Source organism: Miniopterus schreibersii (genome assembly GCF_964146895.1).
Source record: "Miniopterus schreibersii genome assembly, chromosome: 8".
Taxonomy (NCBI): domain Eukaryota; kingdom Metazoa; phylum Chordata; class Mammalia; order Chiroptera; family Miniopteridae; genus Miniopterus; species Miniopterus schreibersii.
In genome coordinates this window covers 69,961,343-69,985,371 of record NC_138109.1, presented here as the reverse complement: position 1 = coordinate 69,985,371, position 24,029 = coordinate 69,961,343, and the positions used below count along the sequence as shown (strand labels likewise).

Genomic DNA, 24,029 nt, shown 5'->3' with positions numbered 1-24,029 from the left:
ACAGAGCAACATGATACGATACTTACAAATTCATATATGTATGGTAAAAGCGTAAAATACAGATAGGATACACAAACATCAACTTCAGGGCAGTGTTTGCTTCTGGGAAAGGTGTGGGAAGAAGGGAGGATTGGGGGTCTTTGGCTATAAACTGTAAGTTTTATTTCTTTATATTTTAGTTCAAGGACTGAAACAACTAAGACACAATGTTAACACTTGAAAGCCTAAATAAATGCACACATGAGTAGTGTAGTATTTACTGTCTTTGTATCTTTGAAATAAATATATCATAAATGAAAAGTTAATATTTATTAGATGTCACAGTACATGCTCAGCCTGTGCCAGGTTTCCAGGTGGCACTGAGGACTGAGCAGGTGCCCCGAGAGAGCCTTGCACGGTGGCCCTCCCCGTGCTGTGATACTAAGAATGCAGGGCTCCTGGGAGAGAGAAGGGCAGGTTCTTCCAGATGAGCAAATAGCACGTGGGAAGCCATGTATCGAGGGGCCTGGGAGTCACCTGGAATAGCGAGCCGTGAGGTGGTGGCACATACGCAAGGTGGGGGAGGATCAGGCCTGTCACGGCTGAGGGTCAAGGCCTGACACCTTGGAAAGGCGAAGCGCGCCGACAGCTCTTGCTTCCAGCCAGAGTCATTTCCCCTCCCAACGCAGTCATTCTTCGCGTGGCTTCCCTCCCCGAGACACTTCCAATAGTCGCAATTAAACACCTACTAGAGTTACCGAATTGCGTTTTTGGAAAGGCCTTAGCAATCATTTGCCAGTCCGAGGCCCTCTTTTTATTCACCAAAGAGTATGTTGATCACCTTGAAGGCAGACAAACCTGAACATTGTCGTCTTTGTAATCCAAGTGAACTGTCGGCTTTCAGGAAAATGATTCTTAGAAAAGATTTATGAAGGAATCGGGGGAGAGCCTGGCTCGGAGAAGTTGTTCATTGGTAGACGCAATACTGTGATATATACAGGTGGGTGCTTAATAAATTGCAAATAGTTCTGGTGGATCCTTAATCATAAAGAGTAATAGAAGAAGCTGTCTCTTTAAGAATGAGACCCCCTCTCGTTCCCCCCAACGCTGGGGATTTTCACCGTAAATGAGGGAGGAACTGGGGAGGCTCGGCCCCCGCACGCAGAGGAGGGGCGACCGTGGGCAGCACAGGGAGCTCAAGCCCGGCCAGGGGAGGAGGGCGCCCGGGAGGGCCAGGGCTTCACGCGGCGACCGTGAGGAGGCTTTGGGGCCCGGCCGCCGAGTTTCACAAGAAGACCGCACAGTGCGAGCCGATCTGATTCGTGCCCCGCCCCAGCACCACCGCCTGCACGGCAGGTCAGCACAGTGAAGGCTTTCTCAAGGTTTCTCTGGAATGTCCTGAAATATAATTTCTACCTTAAAAAGACAACCTCTTGGCCCCGGCCAGTGTGTCTCGGCTGAGTGAAGCATCGTCCCACACACCGAAGGGGAGCTGGTTCAATTCCTCGTCAGGGCACATACCCAGGTCGCAGGTTCAAGTCCCAGTCAATAAATAAAAATAAATAAATAAGTGAATGAATGAATGAATGAATGAATGAATGAATGAATAGTAAATAAAGGAGCAGCAGCTTCAATGCCCAATGACCAGCATGATGCTCACAAGTACCCAGAGGCCCAGCTCTTTTAAAAAACAAAACAAAAGAAGACAAAAAAATGACAATCACTTCCTTTTCTTCATTCAACTCTATCTCTCAATAAAAAAAAATTCTGGCAGCCTGGGAAGTGGAATCCAATAAGAATATGCCCTTGCTTTGGAGAAGTTCTCTCTTGTTTCTGGTCTCTTCTCGCTTTAGTTTGAAACCTCTGTGTTGCCTGTTCCTCCAGGTCATGCTGGAGCCATAGGTAAACCAGAATGTCCATGAAGGATTCCCTTCATTTATATGACTGCCACCACTTTGGGTCCAGGTGACACTGACAGGTGACTAGTGTGGACAGTAACATCGATTTGGATTTGAGGATGAAAGACTTACGGACTCATGGATTCATTCCTTCAGTGATTAGTGATCTAAACAGTTCTGGGCAGTCTCTTGATGTTATCAAACTTATGCTTTACTTACAATTAACACCCAAAACTATACATTTGCAGGTAATAGACCCTTTCCTTCCTGGCTTACAGATCTTTGCCCTGTTTTATACAGTTCTGAGCTAAGGTCACTTTGGAGAACACAGGAGCACGTTGCTCATCTCTTTTAGCAAATAATGCAGTGTCTCGGGTAAAGGAAAATGCTTGCTATAGTAACTCAGCCATCCAATTTCTGTCTTGACCTAGCAAAATGCCACCAAACGCTACAAAGCATTATATGCATTTCTGCTTGCTTTCATTGTTAAACGTGAATATTATTCATAGAAAAATAGCTCAAGTCTCTTTTTATTTGCTCTCTTTTTATCTCAGTACTACATGTGGAAATATCTCCATCTCTTATTTATAAGTTAACAAAACCTGAGGAAAAACTTAGGCAGAGAGCAGTTCCTGTGATTATTGTGTGTTTTCTGTATTACTCTCTTGTTTCAAACACAGGCACACAATGAAAATGCCTGTCTCTGTCTGGAAGTATATTGAGACTGAAGCATCATCAGCTACTGGCTGATCATGTACAGCTGTCAAAAATGAAGCTTCGTCTTGCCAATGCCTGCCTTGGGAGGTTATTCCCAATGAATTTAATGATGGGTAATAGTTCCCAAACTGTGCATAAAATGTTCTGAACAACTCACAGTTGACTTACTATGCACCGTTTAAGAAAAATTAGCAGATCCTAATACACACACACTCTAGTATATCCTGTATGGTCTAATATTAGTAAGAAAGCTTTATGAGAGATGTTTGTAATCCACACGCACTGATGCCTCTGAGCATGTCTGAGGACTTTTAACTGGGACATCAGATTTAGGCATGTTACCGAGCAGTGTCTGCACCTCCTCTTATGAGCAAAACAGGAGTATTTTATTTTTGAGGTAAAGTTGAGATTAGGATTTAGAAGAGTAAAAGGCTTCTTTGCCTTCAACGCATTGACCAATTTTTTTTTGGAGGGGTACTAGGCGGGAAGGGCATGGTTGTTTTCTGGAAGTCAGGGGATGTCAACCTGGGGGCCAGGTCTCCCTTAACATGACATATTGTCAGTTTTGGAGAAGAAAGAGAAAGGGAGTCTGGAAAAGGGCCTTCACATAGTTAAGTTTTTGTGAGATTTCCTTTAAATAGTTTCTCTTCATTAGGTTAGGTAAGATAAAACATATGTTGATTTAATGTCCATACTTTATATGTTTTCCTTTGTTTTAAAAAAAATTATAACTCACATTTCCTAAGAATTGATTATTTTGTCAAGATTTAATAATTCTGTTTTTTCACCTGATGAGTTATTTAAAAAATATGTTACTTATAAGATTTGGGAATGAAAGAATATTCATTTCAGCACTTCTCTGTTAATTTGTAAAACGGAAAGGTAGATGTACTTCCAGTGTCAGTAGGTAGACCTAACAAATACAACAGGTTTGCCCTTCAACTTCAGGAAGTCCTCCAAGGAATCTCTTCCTGATATTTTAATCTTCACTGGCACCTCTTCCCTCTGGCAGGTTTCTGGGCAGCATCATGATGCAGAGAGAGCGAACGTGTCCCTGCGGGGTGAGGGGCCAGCATCTGTGTCAGTCTGGGCTCTGCCCAGTCTGCACTGGATAGCACTGTGCCACTGACTCCATCTCCCTGGCTTCTTCCTGGTCAGGTGGGGTCAGAACCCCTAAAACCTTGGATTTGTCATGAGGATAAAATAATTTTTTTAGTTAAAAATATAAAATATACATAAATATATAATATTATATAATTTTGCATTGTAATATATATTTGTTGCTATGTAATTATATGTTATCAGTAAATATATAAATTAAAATATTGAATTTATTATCTGTAAAACACTCAGCAGTGCCTCTGACATGCTGGAAGCTCACAACTCACCAGGGGATATGTCTCCCTGCTCCCCCTACAGTGAACTGACAGCAACAAACTGTCATTGTAATAATTTGTGTGCATATAATAAGTATCTCAATAAGTGGAAGAACTTATTCACATTTAGGTGTATAGAGATAAATGTAATCTTCTTCACCACTGTAAAGCTTCTCTACTGTAAAACTCTGTTTTAGAAGCTCAGCAGATGACAGGATCCTGGGGTGCAGGTGAGAGGAGTGCAGCCTGGCTTGTTAGGAGAAGAGAGACTCCTTTGATCATCGTATTACAAGTCTTAGAGCATAATATAATGTGTTCCTTTTTTCCATGGAAGGAATAATTTGCATGTCACACACTGATACACCTGTGGCACTCACTTAAAATCTCCCCATAGCTGGCTACTCACGGCTACCCCTCCCCCCCCCAGTTATAGTTCGTGTATAGCTAAAGTTCTCACACTTGGAAAAATGGCCAATTTGTGCTTCTTGCCAAAGTTACATTATCCTATTACCTTGTTCCTGCACCTGCTCTGTACACACACAATTGTGATTCTGTGCTAATGGGCAGTTATCCTTAGTAGATCAAGAGCCTTTGTCAAGCGGCTCTCCACGCGGTAGATCCAGTCCTAGCCCCGAAAGGATAACACCAGTGAGTGTCAACTGCGGTCTGTTTTCCAGATTGAAGGGGCAGGACTCTGCCCATATAGATGATAGATAAGAACCTGAGCGTCCTGGTTTTGCCCCTGTTCTCTACCGCCAGTGGCTCTGCGTGGCAGGCAGTTTTCTGGGTCCTGTGGCTGTGGTCTGGTGACCTTTCTCGGTGGCATTTCATGATGCCATATGTTTCTGTGCTAAAACAGTGCTGAAGGTCCTCTGCACATCGAGGGACAGTGGAGAAGGAAAGGTGTGCTTTGTCGTTAAACATATTTTGGCTCAGATTTCTAGTTGATGAAATGCTAATTGTGTGACCTGGGAAATTTATTTAATCTTACTGAGCTTCTGTTTCTTGAAGCATAAAATGGAAATAATGGTTCCATCATACGGTGTTGGTGGGATGACTGAATATAACAGACAAGTACATACACAAAAACACATGCACATTTGTCGCCGTTGTGTTAGTCTCAACAGACTAGATTCATGTTTAGTAAAATCAACTCCAAAATGTCAGTAGCTTAAAACAACACAAGCTCACTTTTCATACTCCATGGCCCTTGTGGGCCAGCAGGTAGGCTGGGCTCACCCCAGAACCCAAAGGAAGCAGCAGCAGCCAGTATCTTGAGCTTCACCTCCTCACTCACGGCTCAGAGCTGGTCATGCGGTCCCATCCATGCTCAAGGGGGTCTAGATGTACAAACTGCAGTCCTACCATGGACCTGAACATAGCAGATCATAAATGTTTAGAGAACAATATCAATGCTTACAATATTTGTCTTTCAAAAACAAAATCACACTATCATCAGTTCTCTGAATCTTAATTTTCTCATTAACAATACATTGTGGAAATTCTTCTAAGCATTATAACATGTTTACATGTAACTCATTGTTTTTAGTGGCATCGTGCTATAAATATACCATAACTTAAGCAGTCATTTTTTTATGGTGGACTTTATTTTATTGCTTTATAATCACACTTAATAACATCTTTATGTTCTGATCCTTTTATTTCTATGAAATAAATATCCTGAAGTGTCTAAATCTACTCAAATTAACCTGTTTTTAAAAAGGAAACTTAAGGTTATGTTTATGAGGCTATAAATCTCATTTAAAATGGAATTATATAATTTAGTGCAAAATGTAAAGAAATACTCCAGAGCCACACACCTCTCACTTACTAATCCTTAACGGTTCTCAAACTCTGTCTAATCTGTCCTCGGTTTTGGCCTGGACATGAGCAGAAGTGCCTGACCCTCCCTTGGATGTAGGTGATGCAGACCTTAAAGCTGCCTGATCTTGCAGAAATAGTGAGACCTTGCAGAAATTTCCTGCCAGACCTGATCTTCCTTCCACTGCAGTCTCAAAATTACATTCACTCTGACAACATGGCCCGCTATGGACAAGATCCTCTCATCTGAACTTAAGAACTAGACCACTTTACTTCTCTCCCTGTCCGTGCAGGAAGAGAAAGAAGCATTCCAAAATAACAATGCATTCAAGAAATTACAGGACTTTACTCCTGACAGTGTTCCCTCAATCACCTCTTTGAAACCACCTGTTTTGTCTAAATGCTTCCAATCTTCCCCTCTCATTGGGTTGCCATCTCCTAAATGTTTTCAGAACAATTTGCACAGAACAGTCCCATACTAAGCATAATTATCACAAGCACGGAAGTAAAATTGCTTTCTACTTAAAGTTTTTTGGGGGGGAGCAAACCTTTAGCAAAACACACACACACAAAATGCTCACATCATTTAGATGTCTAAACTATATTTTTAATAATTCAAAACCTAAAAACAGAGATATGAAGTTGTTTCTTCAAATGTACTGCCCACTGACCTCTCCCTGGCTCTCATACCCCAAATCTGCCAGGTTGGATTAAACTAAGGCCAAAAAAACCTTTTGCTATAGGCTCCAAAAACAGTTGAAAGAAAAACACGGTAGTAGAAAGCCGCTGTTTTAGAAAAACAAAGCTTGCCAATTGTGCAGCTGTTTTTTAACATTTATCGGCAGGAGTGACATTAAAAATATTTAATAACCAGACTTGCAAGAATCAGAAAGGATACTTAACCTACCCGAGCAGATGCCAGCCGCAGACCATCCTCGCAGCTGTACCAGTGCACAAGGCTGCATTTGCTCTCCATTTGAACATCACTGAATTGCCTCAAGAATTTTCACTGGCCTCCCCCAGCAATCTCTGCTCATGTCTCCTTCATCAGACTATAAATGCAGTATACTAAATATTTTTAAAAGCCTGGAAGCTGTACCCTTCTTCTAATGACAGTCCACTTCCATTCCATTCCATACTTCCATTCTAGCATCTGTAAAAACAAAACCAAAAAACCCAGCATATACATGTGGCCCAATTCTGTGTTCGTGAACCATTTAGAAGTAACCTAAGACCCTGTACTTTGTAGATTAGCCTACGGTTCTGGCTTTAACATATTACACATTTAGATCAAACTTAGAGGAAAAATAGATGCTATCCCTATACTAGAACTACAACATGTTAGTGTTTAGGGCATGTGTTAGTTTTCTAGGGCTGCTATAACGAATTACCACAAACCTAGTGGCTTAAAACAAGATAGTTACCCTCTCGCAGCCCTGGAGAAAAGAAGTCCAAGTTTAAGGTGTCAGCAGGACTGAGATCCCTCCAGAGGCTCTTGGGGAGATTCCACCCCTTGCCTCCTTCCACTCCTGGCGACTGCTGGCATTCCTGTGACGGCATCGCTCTAGTCTCTGCCACCGTCTTCACATTGTCTTCTCCCCTCCTGTCTGTCTTCCCCTCTCTGGCTCTGTGTCTTTCCTCCGTGTGTCTTTTAGAAGGACTCACCCAGATATTCCAGGGTGCTTGCCTCAACAGAAGATCCTTAACTTAGTTACATCTGCAAAGAAACTTTTCCCAAATAAAGCCCTGTTCACATGCTCCAGGGATTTGACCTGGAGGAGGTGGGGAACCCTTCAGGCCACTACAGGAGGGATGGGAACAGGAAAGGAGACAGAATCAGGAAGGAAATGGAATGGGTAGCTGGAGTCTAAATCAAAGAAAAAAATATTGAGGAAGAAAAGGTAATCCAAGTATTTTCTTACATCAAATGTGTGTAGTGATATTTATCTGAGTGCACCTCTTTAAGTGGTTCCACTGCTTTGCCTTACGTTGGTATTAGTATTTTGTGTTTCTATTCTATTTTTTTCATAAGAGTTAACACCATGTGATCATTTCCAAATTTCTCCCTGTAACTTTGATTTTGACTTCCTATAAGCCTGGCCACTGCTGAGCAGTTAACGTAGGGCAGGGTGTAGACAAGCAGAAAGCACAGCCGAATCTTAGTTCCACGTCCACCGCACACCGTTTCTCACATTCGGACTTGGGGGATTTCGAGGTCTGCAGTCCCTTCCCATGGTCACGATGGCGGTGCCCCCTGGAGAACCCACTGTGCTGGGTGGAGCGGTCCTACCAGGCTAATGACCATCCTTGGGCATTCCCTGCCCTGAATTCCTTCTAGCCTAAGAGCTTGCATTCTCCCCACACAGACACCCCCACAACCACACAGCCAGCACCCCTCTGCCCCCCCACTTTAGACCAACTTCCCCAGTGAACTCCCCCTTCATCACCTCCATCTCTTGCACATCAGTTGCTGGGAATTCCCTTTACACACGGCTCCCACTCAGAAATTAATGGTGTATTTCTCCATGGCTGCTCCTGGTTATACATTTGCACATGTGTTTTCAGCTGGGGGTGTTTGGTAATTCTCCTGTGTCCTTCATTGTGATCTTTTCTTTTATCATATTTTAAGCTCTTTGAGATCAGGGGTCCTATTCATTACTTAGTTCAGAACCAGAATGCGCGTCCCACTGGTAGGCATGTAACACTCTGACTGCTCTGACTGCTAGGGGCTACTTCTCAAACCCGATGCGCCTCTAAATCATCCGGTGATGCAGGTTCTGGAGTAGAGCTTGAAATGTTGCATTTTTCCCATGCTTCCAGGAACCAGGATCTCCTGGTCTATGGGGTTACACTTAGCGTAGTAGGGTCTTAACGCCCCAACAAGTTTCAAGGAGGGGTCCTACAAGTTCAGTGTACCCTAAAGGGGATGGAAATGAGATTGCCATGCAGCTAAGTGACACCAAAAGGGATCACAGGGGACTCTTTCCCATTTAGATCATCTGGGTAAAAATCCCATGCAAGCTACGCAGGCCCAGTGTTGGGAACCCTGTTATAAGTGATATAATGTTTTGAACTGTCCTTCCTTTCAATATTTCCCTACTTCCTTTTAAAAGCAAAAAATAAAAAAGAATCCCACAATATTTTTTTCTGAGTCATAATACCAGGATCATAATTAAATATATTTTTGTCTTATGGGATGAGACAAACAAACTCAGTGTAGACATCTCTTGGCATCGAGAGCTATAGGGTCGTCATAGTAGTGGGTGTCAGAAGAAGCCATCACCGAGGTAATGTTCAGGGTATAGAGCAGGGTCAAGAAGAAAACTGCCAGATCCTCGTGCACATCTGCCCTGCTGCCTGCTGAGGGTCAGAGGGAAGGCAGTGCTGAAAGCCACCGGCCTCAGCCACCATCTTCCAAACTGTTGCCAGCACTATGGTGCCTTTATTCCATCCGGGGCCCCCCCATTCACTTTCTGTTGTAACAATGGGAGAGAACACTCAGCTTCCCAAGTCAGCCCCAAGACGCACCCATACATCTTTCAAGAGCAGCACTGTCAAACAGAGCTTTCCAAGACAATGGAAATGTTCTACCAGCCACCCTGTCTAATGCAGTAGCCACTTGGTACATGTGACTATGGGCACTTGAAGCATGGCCAGTGCAACTGAGGAACTGAAATTTCATTTCATTTACTTCATTTAATTTAAGTGTAAATAGCTACATTTGGCTAGTGAATATTTATATTGGACACCCAGTTACACAGAAGCTGTAAACTCAGGGAAGACAGTTTAGGAAGATGGATCACCTAACACGGGAATAGCCCTCTGAAGATATACCTTAGCCTATTGATTGATTGATTGATTGATTTTAACCCTCACCCTAGGATATGTTTAGAGAAAGGATGGGAGAAAGGGAGATAGAGAAACATTGATTGGTTGCAACTGAGGATGGAACCAACAACCTAGTTATGTGGCTTGACCAGGAATCAAACCTGCAACTTTTTGGGGTACACCTTAATCTTTTTACATACTCAGAGTGAATAAAGAGTCCCCAACAATCGTGGGGTATCTCCTTTAATATTTGAGCCTAAGCTGGTGGTTGTGTCAGTGTTCTCTATGCTCCGACACCACTTGGCCATTTAATGTAGAGGCACCCAGAGCCCTCAGGTCTGATTTGATATTCTGTGAGTCAGTCAAAGGTTGCTGCAGGCTCAGTTGCTTTAATAAGACCATACTGGGGTTTATGCGGACCTGGTACTGCTGACCTGCAGGGCAGAGAGGAAGGCATGCAATTAAAAAAAAGTTAAGAGGTAACAGTTTGGGAGAGAGACCTGAGGATTAGAAAAAGGGAATAGTGAGTGTTTGCCTATAACACAACGCAATAGATTCCCTCATACACTGCACCGGTATAACAAATGGGTCCTCTGCCATCTCTAAGATAAGGCTGTTAATTAGCCAGAGAGCGACTGACATGCATCTGACATGAGCAGATATAGTGACATTGACCTGTGGCTGGTTTGGCTGGTAATCCAGGCAAGAAGGGAGGGGTCCCTGAAGCCCTGATGGACTCTGAGAGAGACTTGGTTGTGATCTAATTAAAGAGAGCACCAGTCCAACACTTGAATTCCACTTCAGTCTCTGACATGCCCTTCTAGAGGTGGCTACCGTGGCTGGGCACCCGACGTTCCTAGCTACAGCGTGAAAACGAAACTCTCAATGTGCTGATTTAGGCATCATTTTGCAGATGAGAAAGTGTGAATGACAGAATGGCAGAATTGGAATGATCAAAGCATACTGTGACACAGAATTTAATATCCCCAGTGGATTGACCCTTTTACCTGTGAGGTGAGCAATACAGGTAGAATTCGCCCAGTTGGTGGAAAGACTAGCAGTGGCCTGCCTTTTGTGAAAGTGTCAGTCACAGGGTTTATGAAGTTAACTTTGGGGACATTTCTGGAAACAGCTGGTAGTGATGGTGTATCCTTTGACACTATTTCAGTAGGTTGGAAGGAGGGCAGGAGTTGTGGATCCCAGGCAGTGGGTGTGGTGGGAAGACAGAGGCTCAGAGTCAAACACAACTGGCTGCAAACAATTGTTTCCCTGATTATGTTTTGCATCAAGATCACTGGGGAGCTTGTGAAAGCTACAGATTCCTGGCCCCTAAGCTGACCTACTAAACCAGAATCTGAAGGCTTGGGGCCCCAAAGTCCCTATTTTTAAAATAAGCACCCAAGGCAATTGTGATCTGAGGTTCTCTAAACTGTAGTCTCTAAAAGGTGAGGTAGGATTCACAGTACTTGAGCCCGGATTATTGTACAGACATAGTGTAATTTTTTTTCAAAGTGCAGAACAAAGAAGGCTCAACAACTTGTAGTTGTTATTACTATCTGTTATTATTACCGAGCCCTGGAAGTCTCTGCCTTGCTAAGCCTAGTCACTGTTAACACAGCTGGGGAATCTTGAGCCAGATTAGCTGGGAGCCCAGAGTTGCAAGTCGTTGTTCCTGAGTTTTGATAAAAGCATCGTTTTCTGTTCTTTTTTACTCAAAGTTTTAAGGACACTGGTGTAAGGCCCCCTTCGGGTTGAGGAATTTCTGTTGGGGGTGGAAACATCAATTCCATTGTAACAAGTTGCGGGCTCCACTGGGAGTCAAGGACTGTGGGTCGGACCCACCAGGGAGTGTGGTCATTTGTTCAGGCCCAAGAGAGGCGCTAGCACCCGAGGGCTCCCAGCGCAGCTGCCTTCTGCGTGCGGTGCGTGAGTCCTGCTTGCTTTTGGCCCTGGGGGGCGGCGGGAGGAGAAAGGGGGAGGGGGAAGGGGAGAGGGGCAGGCTGGCGTTCTGCCCTGGAGCTCCAGAGAGGGCGCGGGGAGCTGCGCGGCCAGCAGCCTCCGGTGGCCGGTGCGGAGATGTACGGAGGGGTGGGGTTGCGGGGAAGGGAGCGCACGTGAGGCCCAGGTGGGCCCGAGGATACCCCCCCCCCGGAAACCCTCCTCCCGCCGTGCGCTTCGGATTGGCTCGCGCCTCGAGGGCAGCGAGGTCCAGACCCTTCCTGCGCCTTCGCGGGACTCGCCCAGCCCGCGGTCGCGTTGCTGTAGAGACGCGGGTGCGGGGCGGGGCCCGGGCATGCTGGCCAGGTGGCGGGGCGCCGGCGGCCGCGCGCGGGGCGTCCGGGGGCCGGATGGCGGAGCCCACGCGAGCCGCGGAGCCCGGGAGGTTTGCGCTCCGCTCGCCGCGCTGCAGGGAGGGCGCGGTGCCAGGCGCGAGCGCCCAGAGAGCCAAAAAGAAAGCTTTTTATTTGCTGAGGATGAAGCCCCTGAAGGAGCCCGCCCCCAACAACAACGTGTCCTTTGTGATCCACTGCCAACTAGGCAAGGAGATCAAACACATTTGCGGCAACTGCAGCCGAGGGGAGGACACCCGGGAAGGTGAGTGCCGGGGGGCCCGTCGGGGCGGCGGCGAGCGCGGGAGGCGGGGAAGCGGCTCTGCCGGTCGCCGGGCAGCGGGCACCGGGCACCGCGGGCGCCTGCCGCCTGGGGAACTGCGGGCACGGCAGCCCTCTACCCAGGCGCGACTCCCGCCCTCCTGGCACTTTTTGGAGCCAAACCCGGACTGGACCCCCCAATGAGGCGTTTAAATGAGGGCTTGAAAAGGGCGAATCTGGAATTTTTCTCTTGGGAAGGTGGGGCTTTAGGTGATTTGTCAGGGGCAACAGTATTGGCTTTACAAGACTATTGCACCTGCTTGCTTAGCTTCCTGGGCTTCCCAGCTGCCCTCACATCCTTGCGTGATGATAGGGTGCAGCCTTCGCCGGGCTGCGTGACAGATGTGGGTTCACTTTGGAGAGGCGGCTCTGGCCTTGGCTGCAGCGCCCCGGGGACTTGTGGAATTGTTGAATGGTGTCTGTTTGGAGTAAAACATGGCCGTGGTTTTTGGAGTGCCACGGCTGGCCCCTCTCGCTTGGAATGATGGCTCACGGTCCAAATGTAGGGGTGGGGGAGGGGGCGTGCAGCGGCTGCTTCTGAGCCAAAGAGCTCCCCCAAACCCGATCCAAGTGAGGCGGTGGAAGGGTGCCGGGCTGCCAGCCACTCGCGCAGAAGGAGCCAGGAAGGGGGACAGCTCCGCGCGCGCCAGGCGGGAGCCTCTGCAGAGGTGGGCGCGCCTCTGTGGCGCTGCGTTTCGCAGGAGCCTCCAGGCGGTTCCCAAGCAGCTCCCCGAGCCCACCGGGAAGGCCGCGGAAGGTCGCGCAAAAGTTTTAGGCAGCAGATGATACGGGGAAAGAAAGAGCCGCTGGCCAGCCTGAAGCTCCGTGCCTCGCTCCACGCTCGCAGCTGCTTGGGCGGACAGGTTTTCCCATCAACCAGGCGGGTCCTCTTGCTCCCTGTGAAAGAACAAATAATACTCAGGATCCCTGGCGTTCGTTCTTGGCCTCTATAGTGCAGAGTAATGAAGTGACTGTGGCTTGGCTAATGTCTTTGCAAAATTAGCGTCCTGCTAGTGTAATTAGACTTTCTGTTGATTATACTGCGAGAGGCTGTGCAGCTTGGCACTAGGCATCCAAGAGGAAAACCGGGGCCTTGCTGGAGGGAGGCAGGAGTGCACAAAGCACACTCACGCTGTTCCTGTTAGGTTTTGGGAGGGGGGGGGGTCCGTTTTTGAGAAGCGCACACTTAATGATGTGTGTTTGGACCGTTAGTTACCGTATAAGCTGATGACACCTATGGAATATAAATGGATTAATGGGATGATCCAAAGCCGGACTTTTACCATATAATGTAATAGAGCATGAGATTCAGGATGAAATATTTATTAAATGAGTCACTCTGCTGACTGAATTGCTTCTCATGTGGGCTGCTTTCACAACCTTGGGAGTTTATTTAAATTAGAGTCTCTAAATGTTGCTGCAATTAGGAAGGGTCTATGGCTACACTTAAGGATGTGCATTTACTTGCGTAATGACCAACATGATCACTGGCAAACATGTTGGTGTACACTGTTGACGGAGGCAGGCATGCTTTAGCCTACAGCACACACTCCTGCTTGCATCGTCTCTAGGCTCAGACACTCCAGAACATACGTATGGACGTTCACGTATCATCTGATATGACTGAAGTATTTAATTTCAAAGGATTCTTATATGAGAGGCCTCATCTATGGTGCCTAAGTTTTTGCCTGATGCCACACTGCGAATTGAGCCTTCCTAATGGCGGGTGCGCTCATTTAGTCACTGACATAGAATGGGGTCAGGAGTTTAACCCGTCTGCCTTTATGGCCAGAGCCCAAAGCAGCACTGCCCACTGTAAAAGGAAAGGAAGTTCAAATACATGTCATTTTCTGCAAGGATTGACCTTGTATGATAGTTTGTCATGAGTGGATGTTCTATTAGAGAAGTTCTCTAGAAGGTACTTTCAATCTGAGTCATTTTTTCTGTTTGTCAGGAGATTCCCACTACTTTAAAGGGAACATGTGGTAAAAATTGTAGTCATGCAAACAGGTTTGGTGGGACACCACAGAAGAGTATGTTTCCAGCACCATCAATGTGTCTGGTTCCTCATTTAGCACCAAGGAGGCCAGAGAGTGGAAACCGGTGAAAATTCTGGTCCAGCAGAAAAGTCCTCACTTGAAATTTTACACAACTAAAATTTTAAGTTTCTCTCATTTTAATTTCTTTGTATACAAAAATGGCTGTTATTTTAAACATATTTAAAGCATATTTTACTAACTTTCAGCTTAAAGACAATCTATAATTTAAAATATTTGGCTGATATAGAATAAATGTTAAAAGAAAAAAATACTCCTGGATGGCTAAGCAGATATAAAAGGTAAAATTACATTTTAGCAATTACTGTTTTACTTAGTAGTATTTTTAAAAAAAGTTTCTGATATCCATTAAATAATATTAAAGATGCTTTGCTGACCTCATTTTAAGTAATTTTTTTAAAACTGTAAAATACAGTTCACCGCTAATGGCCAAAGAGAGTTTACATTTACTTTATCTTGACTGTTTTGTTTTCACACTGAAGCCATTTTCAGATGAGGAAACAAACTTACCTAGCACTTCAGTGCTGAAGGCCACAGAGCAAGCACAGGGCAGACAAAGATTAGCACCCTTGTTTACCTGTCTTTCAAAGAGAGGTGCTTTCCACCATGCTATCAGGTTGGTTTGTTTAAAAGGGCACCTACAGCCTGGCCTGAGGGCCTCAGCGGTGGATCATCGACCTAGGATCCAGGAGATAGCAGTTGATTCCTGGTCAGGGCACATGCCCGGGTTGTGGGCTCGATCCCTAGTAGGGCGTGTGCAGGAGGCAGCCGATCAATGACTCCCTCTCATCATTGATGTTTCTATCTCTCTCTCCCTCTCTCTTCTCTCAGAAATCAATAAAGATATATCTATTTTTTAAAATGTCACCTACACTGAATGTAGAAAATTAGGTACTGTGATGTGTGTTCAGTGTTGTCTTTATTTCACTGAACATGATTTCTATTCTTCAAATATTCATATACAAATTTACTAATTCATTGACCCACTAGATGCATTTCTAAATTTTGTTTTAGGGACAGAAATATTTAGCATGTTTTCTAATGTATTCCAATATGAATTTTTGGAATGACAATTTGTCTTAATACTTCTCTGTTACTCTGACTGTAGGGTTCATCAGCAAGACAGCCTTTTAGAAGAGAATGCCTTATGAGTTTTTGTGGGTGAAATCCCTCATTTTGCAGATGAGAAAACTGAGGGCCATAAAGATTAGGTGAGCCATCCCCCAATGGTCCAAACACCACTTGGTGTCAGGGCTGCTCACAGAACCTGTCCCTTGATGGAGGCCCAGGGTTGGATCCCGGAACTTCACTGCCTGTATGACTTTAGGATACCACAGCATTTTTTACTGCATGGAGTTGTGAGGATTAAATGAGATAATTGGTACAAAACGCTTAGCCTGGCAGGAGAAAGTGCTGGAGAAATATTAGCCGTGATTACTATCATTTGTATTGTTACCGCCAAGTCCAATTTTGCTTTGGGTTTTTTCTTCCTGCAATTCTACGCTGCCTGGCCTCTTCGGTAATTAAACTTCCTTGGATTGGGTCCAAGGTGAAAGCACCCAGTTCTACTCTACATTTAACAGTTAAGCATGTATTTCTAGTAAGGCAAGTGAAGTAAAAGTGAGGCTGGGCAAGAGTCCCTTCAACATGGCACATGTCAAACTATATATTTTTTGCTGTTGTTTTAAAGTTTTAACAATCATGACCAGGACAGGACGTTCTAGGTAAAAGTACTCATATAGATCTGTATTTACAATGACTAAGCATTTTTTGGTCAGTTGAGTAATAGAAGAAAAAAAAAAGACAAGGTAAGATCCTTGCAAGGAAGAGCAAAGATTAATAGTTGAAGGAAGTAGTTACTGAAGAATTTTGTCTACATGGGTCCAAGGGATATGACTCAGAATCAAAGTGACAGGTCTGGAAAACTTGGCCTGAGGCAAAGGACAGAGGCAGGAAACTGCTTTCTCAATATCAGGAAAGCCTGAGCAAAGCTCTGACTTGGGCAGAGTGTAGAGATTTGGGGGAACCCTGAAAAGAAAGACCCTTGCTCAGACGGTAGGGAAGAGAAGTGAAGAGGGCTTGGCAGGATGTTAGGAAGGTGTGTCTAGAGCAGGGAGATTCTAAGGAAGTTGCGCTCTTATGATTTCATTAAAGCATTGTGTACTCAAAACAGCTAGCTGTTGATTCTCTTACATTTGTTTGTAAATTTAGCAGCGTATATACACAGAGCCCTCTCAGCTTAAGGGTAGATGGCAGGAGGTACAACAACCAGTCATTGTCTTTGAAGAGTTTGGATTTCAGTGAGAGTAGCAGGAAAGTAAACTGCTAAATTATTGGAAGAAGTCATAATATGTGAGTAAGACAGGAGGGCTTCCCAGAAGAGGTGATATTTCAACTGGAAATTATAGAGGAGTCTTCCCAGATAAAGAGGAGAGGGCATTTCAGTAAGGAAAAAACTGTACATGGACCATTTAAACTGTAAAAGAGCATGGTTTTGGGGGAAAGGAGATACGTTTAGCAGGTAGAATTTGTGGAACGTGGGGGAAAATGACATGAGTTAGTCTGGAAACATATGTTGGGGCAATTCATCTTTTTTCCCAGCAGTATATTTGTGAAGCATTTTTTATGTGCCTTGTTAAGCATTGGGAATATAAATATCACTTATGTAGTGTGGTCTTTGCTCTCAAAGACCTTTCACTGTAGTGCAGGGAAATAGACGGTAGGCAAATATGTGCACAGAAGGTTTAAGTGTTTGAGAAAGGAAAGTGTCGTTTTAGAGACAGAAAGTAGAGAGAGTGGTTGGTCCCGTCTTGGGCAAGAGAGAGGTCAGAAAAATCCTGACACAATTTATGAACGACTTCAGATTTCATCCATGAGCACCGAAGGTTGCACAGGTTTTTTTTAAAAACAAACAAATAAACAAAAAACAAAACAAAAAAACACCCAACAACTATTATTACTGAACATCTTATACATATTCAGAAGCAGGCAGAGTAGACTAATGAACCCTGTAGACTCATCACCCACACTCTCCCCACTCCTAATACTCCTGTATTAGGCTGAAGTAAATTTGCGGGGGGTTTTGTGATGCGTTGTTGGTGGTGCCTAGGCTGGGACCAGACAAGAGAAAGTTCCTGGATGCCACAGCCACTCATAGCTCAAGAAAGGGCGTTTCAAGGCCTTGAGCAGTAAGTGTCAAAAAACTAGCATTCTCTTCTTCTGTTATATCCCATAAAGAGGCCCAGTAACACTCTCAAGCACCAGCAATTCAAAGCCAATTTGCCTTACTAACTCTGACCCCATGGAATTTTACTAGTAATTTCCCCTTCCATTCCTATATCTTTTTGGCATTTCATAGATAATATTTGTAAATATTCACTTACTTTAGGAGATGAAATGTTAAAAATATTTGTAAAATCTATAGCTTAAAATATACCTATATGTCTAAAGGAGATTTAAAAAGATTAAGAGATAAAATATATACATAAAATGTTATTGAAAGGGGGAGGGATCAATACTTGTCTGCCAGCCCCAAACATTCATTTCTGTAGTTTGCTAATTAATATGGACAGTAAGAACTTTTTGAACTTAGCAGATATTTTGAGCTTAAAGATGTGTCTGAAAGGAGGGGCCATGGTGAGCCAGTGAGGAATCACCTTCAAAAGCTTCAAGGTCAATGCCAAGTAGGCAGTTGTGATGAAAGCAATGAGATGAAGGGAGCCAGTTGAAAGCCTGAAAACAAGGGGCAGGAGAAGGGATGCTCTTGCCTTCAACCCAAAGGTTGATAAGAGAGAAAAGGAAAGGCCAACAAGGTAAAGGTTGCAAAGCTCTGGGTAAGAGAGCCAGGAGCTAAACAAGAGTTCAGTTGTGGGGTAGGGAAAGAAGAAATGAATAGTAGAGATTTTCTGCTTGGAGAACACTCAGCCAGAACATTAGCAGGAGACCACATGAAAGAAATAATGTGCCGGTTGTTTTTGCAGTTGTACTATTTCCATGTCCAAAGCCAGAGGAAAGGGAGGACATGGTCATTCACCTACTCACATAACAAGCATTGATGCGTATAGTAAACTTAATGTGTGAATAGAGATATAAAGGATGACTCCTGCCCTTAGAGAAACTTGCAGTCTACTGAGGGACATTGCTATACAATAGTCCCCCCTTATCCACAGTTTCAATTACCCATAGTCCACCACAGTCTGAAAATATTAAAGAAAAAAATTCCAGAAACAGACAATTCCTGAGAGTTGTGCATCCATTACCACAATCAATGTTAGAATATTTTTCTTATTCCAAAAAGAAGCCCTGCTCCCCTTAGCCTGTCCCCTCCAGTTCTCCTATATCTGCTATCCCTAGGTAGCCACTAGTCCACTTCTTGTTTTTATAGACTTCCCTATTGTAGATGTTTCTTATAAATAGAATCATGCAATATGTGGTCCTGTGTCTGTCTTCTTTCACTTAGCATAAGGGTTTCAAGGCTCACCCATACTGTAGCATGAATCAGTACTTCGCTTCTTTTTATTGCTGAATCATTGTGTGGCTATTACACATTTTGCTCATTCGTCAATCAGTTGATGGACATTTGGGTTGTTTTCACTTTTTGTCTATTATTTTAATTTTTTGAGGAATCCAGTTCTCCTATATCTGCTATCCCTAGGTCACCACTAATCCACTTCTTGTTTTTATAGGCTTTGGTACATTTATGTATCGAAACTTGTACATGAATGCTATCACAAGTTTTGGTGTGGTTATGTTTTCATTTTTCTTGGGTGTATACCTAGTAGTAGAATTGCTGGATAATATGGTAACATGTTTAACCATTTGAGGAACTGCCAGATCTTTTTCAAACTGGTTGCACCATTGTTATTATCTATGTTTTAGATTATAGCCATCCTGGAGGATTTTTAAGAAAGACAGTGAGAAGGTTCTGAGTTGGTAATCAAGAAGAGAGTGAATTCAGTCCACTTAAGAAAACCATTATGTTTAGAAAACCTAGACCCCTTACTTAAATATATTTATATTACACTTACATGTTATTTCCTGGTAGTCATCAGAACAGCCTTTCATGTTGGGAGTTACTACTGTGACCATCCTAGAGAAGAGGGGACAGAGAAGCAAGGTGGTCAGGGCTTCTTGCAGGTCACCTGTCCATGCTGTCACCCCCGGGCTGCCCTCTGGTTTCTCCTCAGAGCCACAGTTGGCTGCCTTTGAGATGCGAACCTCTAAGAGAAACTAGTTATTTTGGCCAATGAAGTTTAACTTCTTAAAGTAAGGAATTAAATGTGAAAATGATTCTTTTACAAAACTTTGGGCAAAAACAAACACCCCAAGAAAACTGTCAATTTATTAAAAAGTGAAAGAGGAAATGACCTGGCAGAGAGTGCATTTGGTTAGAGGTAGGAAGCCCTGGGGACCACCGTTGCCCTCTACGCGCTCTTGAGTCCCCTCTGTCCAGAGGTTCTCCCAACTGTAAAATGAGTTTCCTTCTCTTCGCTGAAGACATTGCTGAGGTGCCCACACCTGTCTACAACATCAGGGTTGGTAAGCTGCGGCCCAAGAGCCCTCTGTTTGTTTTTGCAGGCTGAGAATTTTTTTTAATTTTAAATGATCGAGTAAAATCAAAAGAAGAATATTTCATAACAGAAGACACGTACATGAATTCAAATGTCAGGGTCCATACGCAAGTTCTGATGGAACAGTCACACAGTCGTTCTCATGCTGGACATGGTGGCTTGGCACTAACACTGCAGAGCTGAGAGTTACAACAGACCCTCAGAGCCTGAAATATTTATGTAAAAATTTATAAAATCTTCTCTGGCCTGAACAAAAGAGCTTGCCGACCCTGCACTACAACCTTGCCCCTGTCATGAGAAGATACCTCCTAACTGCCTCATCACCTGTCTGTCTGATCTTAGACTTGAAAGGGACTCAATCACATGCCTGAGTTATCCACCAGAATTGCAATTTTGGTCTTTTTAAAAGGCCACTTGATGTCTTAGTGACTCAGAGGGACAGATTTTAAAAGAAAATCAACTTAAAAAGAACAACTGCTCTGAACCGGGTTTGTGGAGTATCTTTGCTGTCCCCACCCCCACCCTGCCCTTCATGTGGGCTTAAGGCTGGCACATCTGACAGAGGGGCTGGATTTCTAGTCCCCACCGAAGACCTCAGCATCTTGACTTTGTTATTGTTTTACGTGAACTTTAGAACCATCGCTCTGCTATTTTGGCACGCAGAGATTTGCCTCCACAGTAATTATTTTGCAACCTACAGAAGTAATTATAAAATTGAATAATTATCTTCTAAACAGGCAGTAACCCCTGCAGTGGCTCTTGGTGGGGGGAGTTCCTGGCCCCCTTACGTCATTTCTTCTGTTATTTCAAGTCCAGTAGCAATCTCCTCCAAACAGTAGCGGTGCTCCAAGTTCATGAGCGGAGAGACAGAGCAGTGAGCAAGAAAAGGGGAAACCAAAGCCTGATTTCATTATTCTGGTAATAGGAAGTAAAATTTAAAAAGGGCCTAGCAGCCTGCCTGAGTGCATTACTGGTCAGTTGGCATTACTGGGAGCTGCCCTGTAGCGAGGCCTCCAGATCCTGAAGGTGCTCGCAGTCAGAGCTGGCACCAGCATTTCCTGGCACAGAGGGAGGGATGAAATCTGCCGCGCAGCCAGCCACCATCTATCTCTGACAGGCGGGCATGTACCAGAATTAGATTCTTTCTTGAGAGACTTAAAGTCTGTTATGGGCTTGTGTTTGGCTGACATATGCAACAGATACTGTAGATAACATTTATTTCCATGTTTGGAAACTGTCACTTGTCTGATAAGCCAGACTACTCCACATGATGAAACGATGTATAGAGAAGCAGATCTTGGTGACAGGGACCATCGCAGATCTGCTACATATTCGAGAATCGCCCTCTCCAAATTTCAGTAACTCGCTGATGTGTGAGTCAGTTCGCCAGCCCACTCAAAAAGCCAAACAGGCCACAGACAGGAGCTCGTCACCCCCCAAATAAACACACAGTGAAGGCGTTTGCTTGCCCCACGCCCTAATGTTTTCCTGCCCAGAATGAATGTGTGCTGCAGTTTCCTACTGGCCATGATAGGAATTATTCATGCACTGTTAAGCAGCCTGTGGTCAGAACACCACTACCCAAAGTAAAACTGAATACAAAAGGAGAGATTCTAATATTTGCAGCTAGAAGAGTCCTTTGCAGTGGAAATAGAGATGGTGAGTTACTGGACCTCTCCCATTCTTGTCCAGGGTCTTTGAGGTTGAATCATGAACACAAATAGAGATTTCTTATGGTAAGAGTAGAAATTGCTTGGAATACCTGCTGAGGGTAGCAGTCACTGGGCTGTAGGCTTAGGTTAAATTTTCAAGAGGAGTGGGAACATATACAAAAGGGAGCATCTGTATTCAAGAAATAAGAACAAAGACAAGAAACATGTAACCAGAGGAAGAGTTGTTCTTTGGAAGAAGAAAACAGTCTTCTTAGACGACTCCCACATATCAACCAGATGAAAGGGGGTTGCTCTGGTTTAGGCCAGGGTGGTGGCCCTGCCCTCACATAGTGCCATGGGGTCCTAGAGCTTTTCAGAAGCACAGTTTAAAAGTTATCGCCCGGCTGGCGTGGCTCAGTGGTTGAGCATCAACCTATGATCCAGGAGATCGCAATTTGGGGCTCGATCCCCAGTTGGGGGTGTGCAGGAGGCAGCCGATCAATGACTCTCTCATCATTGACATTTCTCTCTCTCTCTCTCCCTCTCCCTTCCTCTCTCTGAAATCAATAAAGATATATATTTTTAAAAGTTATTCTCTGTTCTACTCCATTTAGATGACATATAATGTATTGTGGAGTGATTATTATGTTTCTAAAATATAAACATCAGCTCATAATGGGATTTTCTACCCCACATTTTAATTCTTTGAAGATGATGAAACCTTGAATAGAGCAACCTGAGTCATAAATAGGGTATTGCCAAATACATTATAAGTTGTGTGTGTGTGTGTGTGTGTGTGTGTGTGTGTGTGTGTGTGTGTGTGTGGTACACCCTAGGATAGAGTTAGTTTTTGAAAAATGTATATATTGGCTAAAGAATTATATTACATCATACGTAAATGAGTAGGAATATAACAGGTTTAGAGTCATACTATTTCAATAGGAATGTTGAAAGGAGTGCCGACATTAACAATCACGTCTTAAATACAGGCAACTGCTTACAATGAAATTGGATCAGGTGTATAGTCCCTTTTGCTCCCTTCCTAACATTGCTGGTGGTTCTGAAGTTCACCGCTGAATCTATAAGCAAGTGTTGAGGACCAAACAAGAATGACATTCAGCATTTAAACCATAAGTATGACATATGGGTCAGTGTGTGTTACTAGCTCAAAGTACATAATTCATCATGAATGAAATAGCACAAGTTTACTTTGAAAAATACCATAGCCTAAATTACAGTAAGAATTAGCTGGGAGGCCCGGCCGGGCGTGGCTCAGCGGTTGAGCGTCGACCTGGGATCCAGGCGATCGGGGTTCGATTCCCGGTCAGGGCACATGCCCGGGTTGCAGGCTTGATCAATGACTCTCTCATCATTGATGTTTCTCTCTCTCTCTCTCCCTCTCCATTCATCTCTCTGAAATCAATAAAGATATATTTATTTAAAAAAAAAGAGCTGGGAGGATTTCCACCATGATTTTAGAAAGCAAACAGGCCTTATTTTTATTGCAAAATCCTAAGAGTACAATTCCTGGCAGTGTTTACCAGACAGAGGAATTAGCCTCTAGGGGAGGGTTAGGAAAACAGAGCACCCTCTGGGAATTAGGCTCAAACTGGCCCCAGACAGTCCTTCAGGCCTGGCCTCTGTTTTCCTTCTTGCGAAACGGGGTGAAGGATAAGAGGAGGGCCATGCTTGTTTTTCCAGAGGGTCTTGAGACCGATCAGGAGGCACCTGGACCATTTTCAAACATAGAAACACCAAGTGGGGTCCTGCATTTATACCCCTGGTGCTGGGCTGCACATGCCGAAGGGGGAACGAGATGAGCGTCTCCTCTCGCCTCTTGCTCTGCTCTCTGATCGTGGAGGTGGCTGGTGGGGGAATGGCTGGGTGCCTGCAGCACTGGGGAAATGGTAGTCATTTTATCTCAAGGTGAAAGAGCAGAGGGATCCCCTGCCTGAGGTGAACAGATGGCAGAATCATTGCTGCTACACTGCGTCTGGCTGTGGTGCCCTCCCACCCGGACTCAGCCGAGCCTTTTCAGACCGTTCGGGTCACAGAGCTGCGGTGAGCTTTAAAGAGCACTCTGCCGAAGGCTGTTCTAGAGACCAGAGCACCTTGCCGATGGCCATTCCTCCTGCCCAACAGATGAAGGCTGCACACTCCTGAGCAAGGGTGGGTGGGCCGAGGTCCTCTGGGAAGTACAGATCCTCTTCAGAATTCAGTTCTCTGCTAGCCAACTAAATTCAAAGATGTCACAGAGTTTTAAAGATGAACACACCTGTCTGTGACTTAGGGACAGAAGATGTTAGAGTGGGTCAGGGCCTATCAGGAAGTGGATGGGAACATTGGGGTGCTTTGCACCATAACCTTTGGTCTTAATTTGCTACCTTGCTGGGCTTCCTGATGAATATTCATAAGTCACTTGGTTCCGCCTCACTCAAAAATTAAAATTAGCCTTATGGCTTGGGGAAAAATAATAATTT

At 44.4% G+C, this 24,029-nt stretch overlaps 1 protein-coding gene across 7 annotated transcripts in view; it reads left to right on the top strand.

Annotated features, from left to right (window-relative positions):
- The window catches only part of PHACTR1 (phosphatase and actin regulator 1), a 458,770-nt gene that overhangs the window by 237,109 nt on the left and 197,632 nt on the right, over window positions 1-24,029 (top strand). Inside the window, exon 1 of one of the 7 annotated variants that reach the window (XM_081143830.1) lies at window positions 11,913-12,214. The exons of 5 other annotated variants lie outside the window; for them this stretch is intronic. In XM_081143830.1, coding sequence (XP_080999956.1) covers window positions 11,968-12,214 — 247 coding nt within the window. In that variant the 5' untranslated portion in view covers window positions 11,913-11,967. Of the gene's footprint in view, window positions 1-11,912; window positions 12,215-24,029 lie in introns of those variants that run through there. One more of the 7 variants, XM_081143826.1, reaches the window with a different exon arrangement.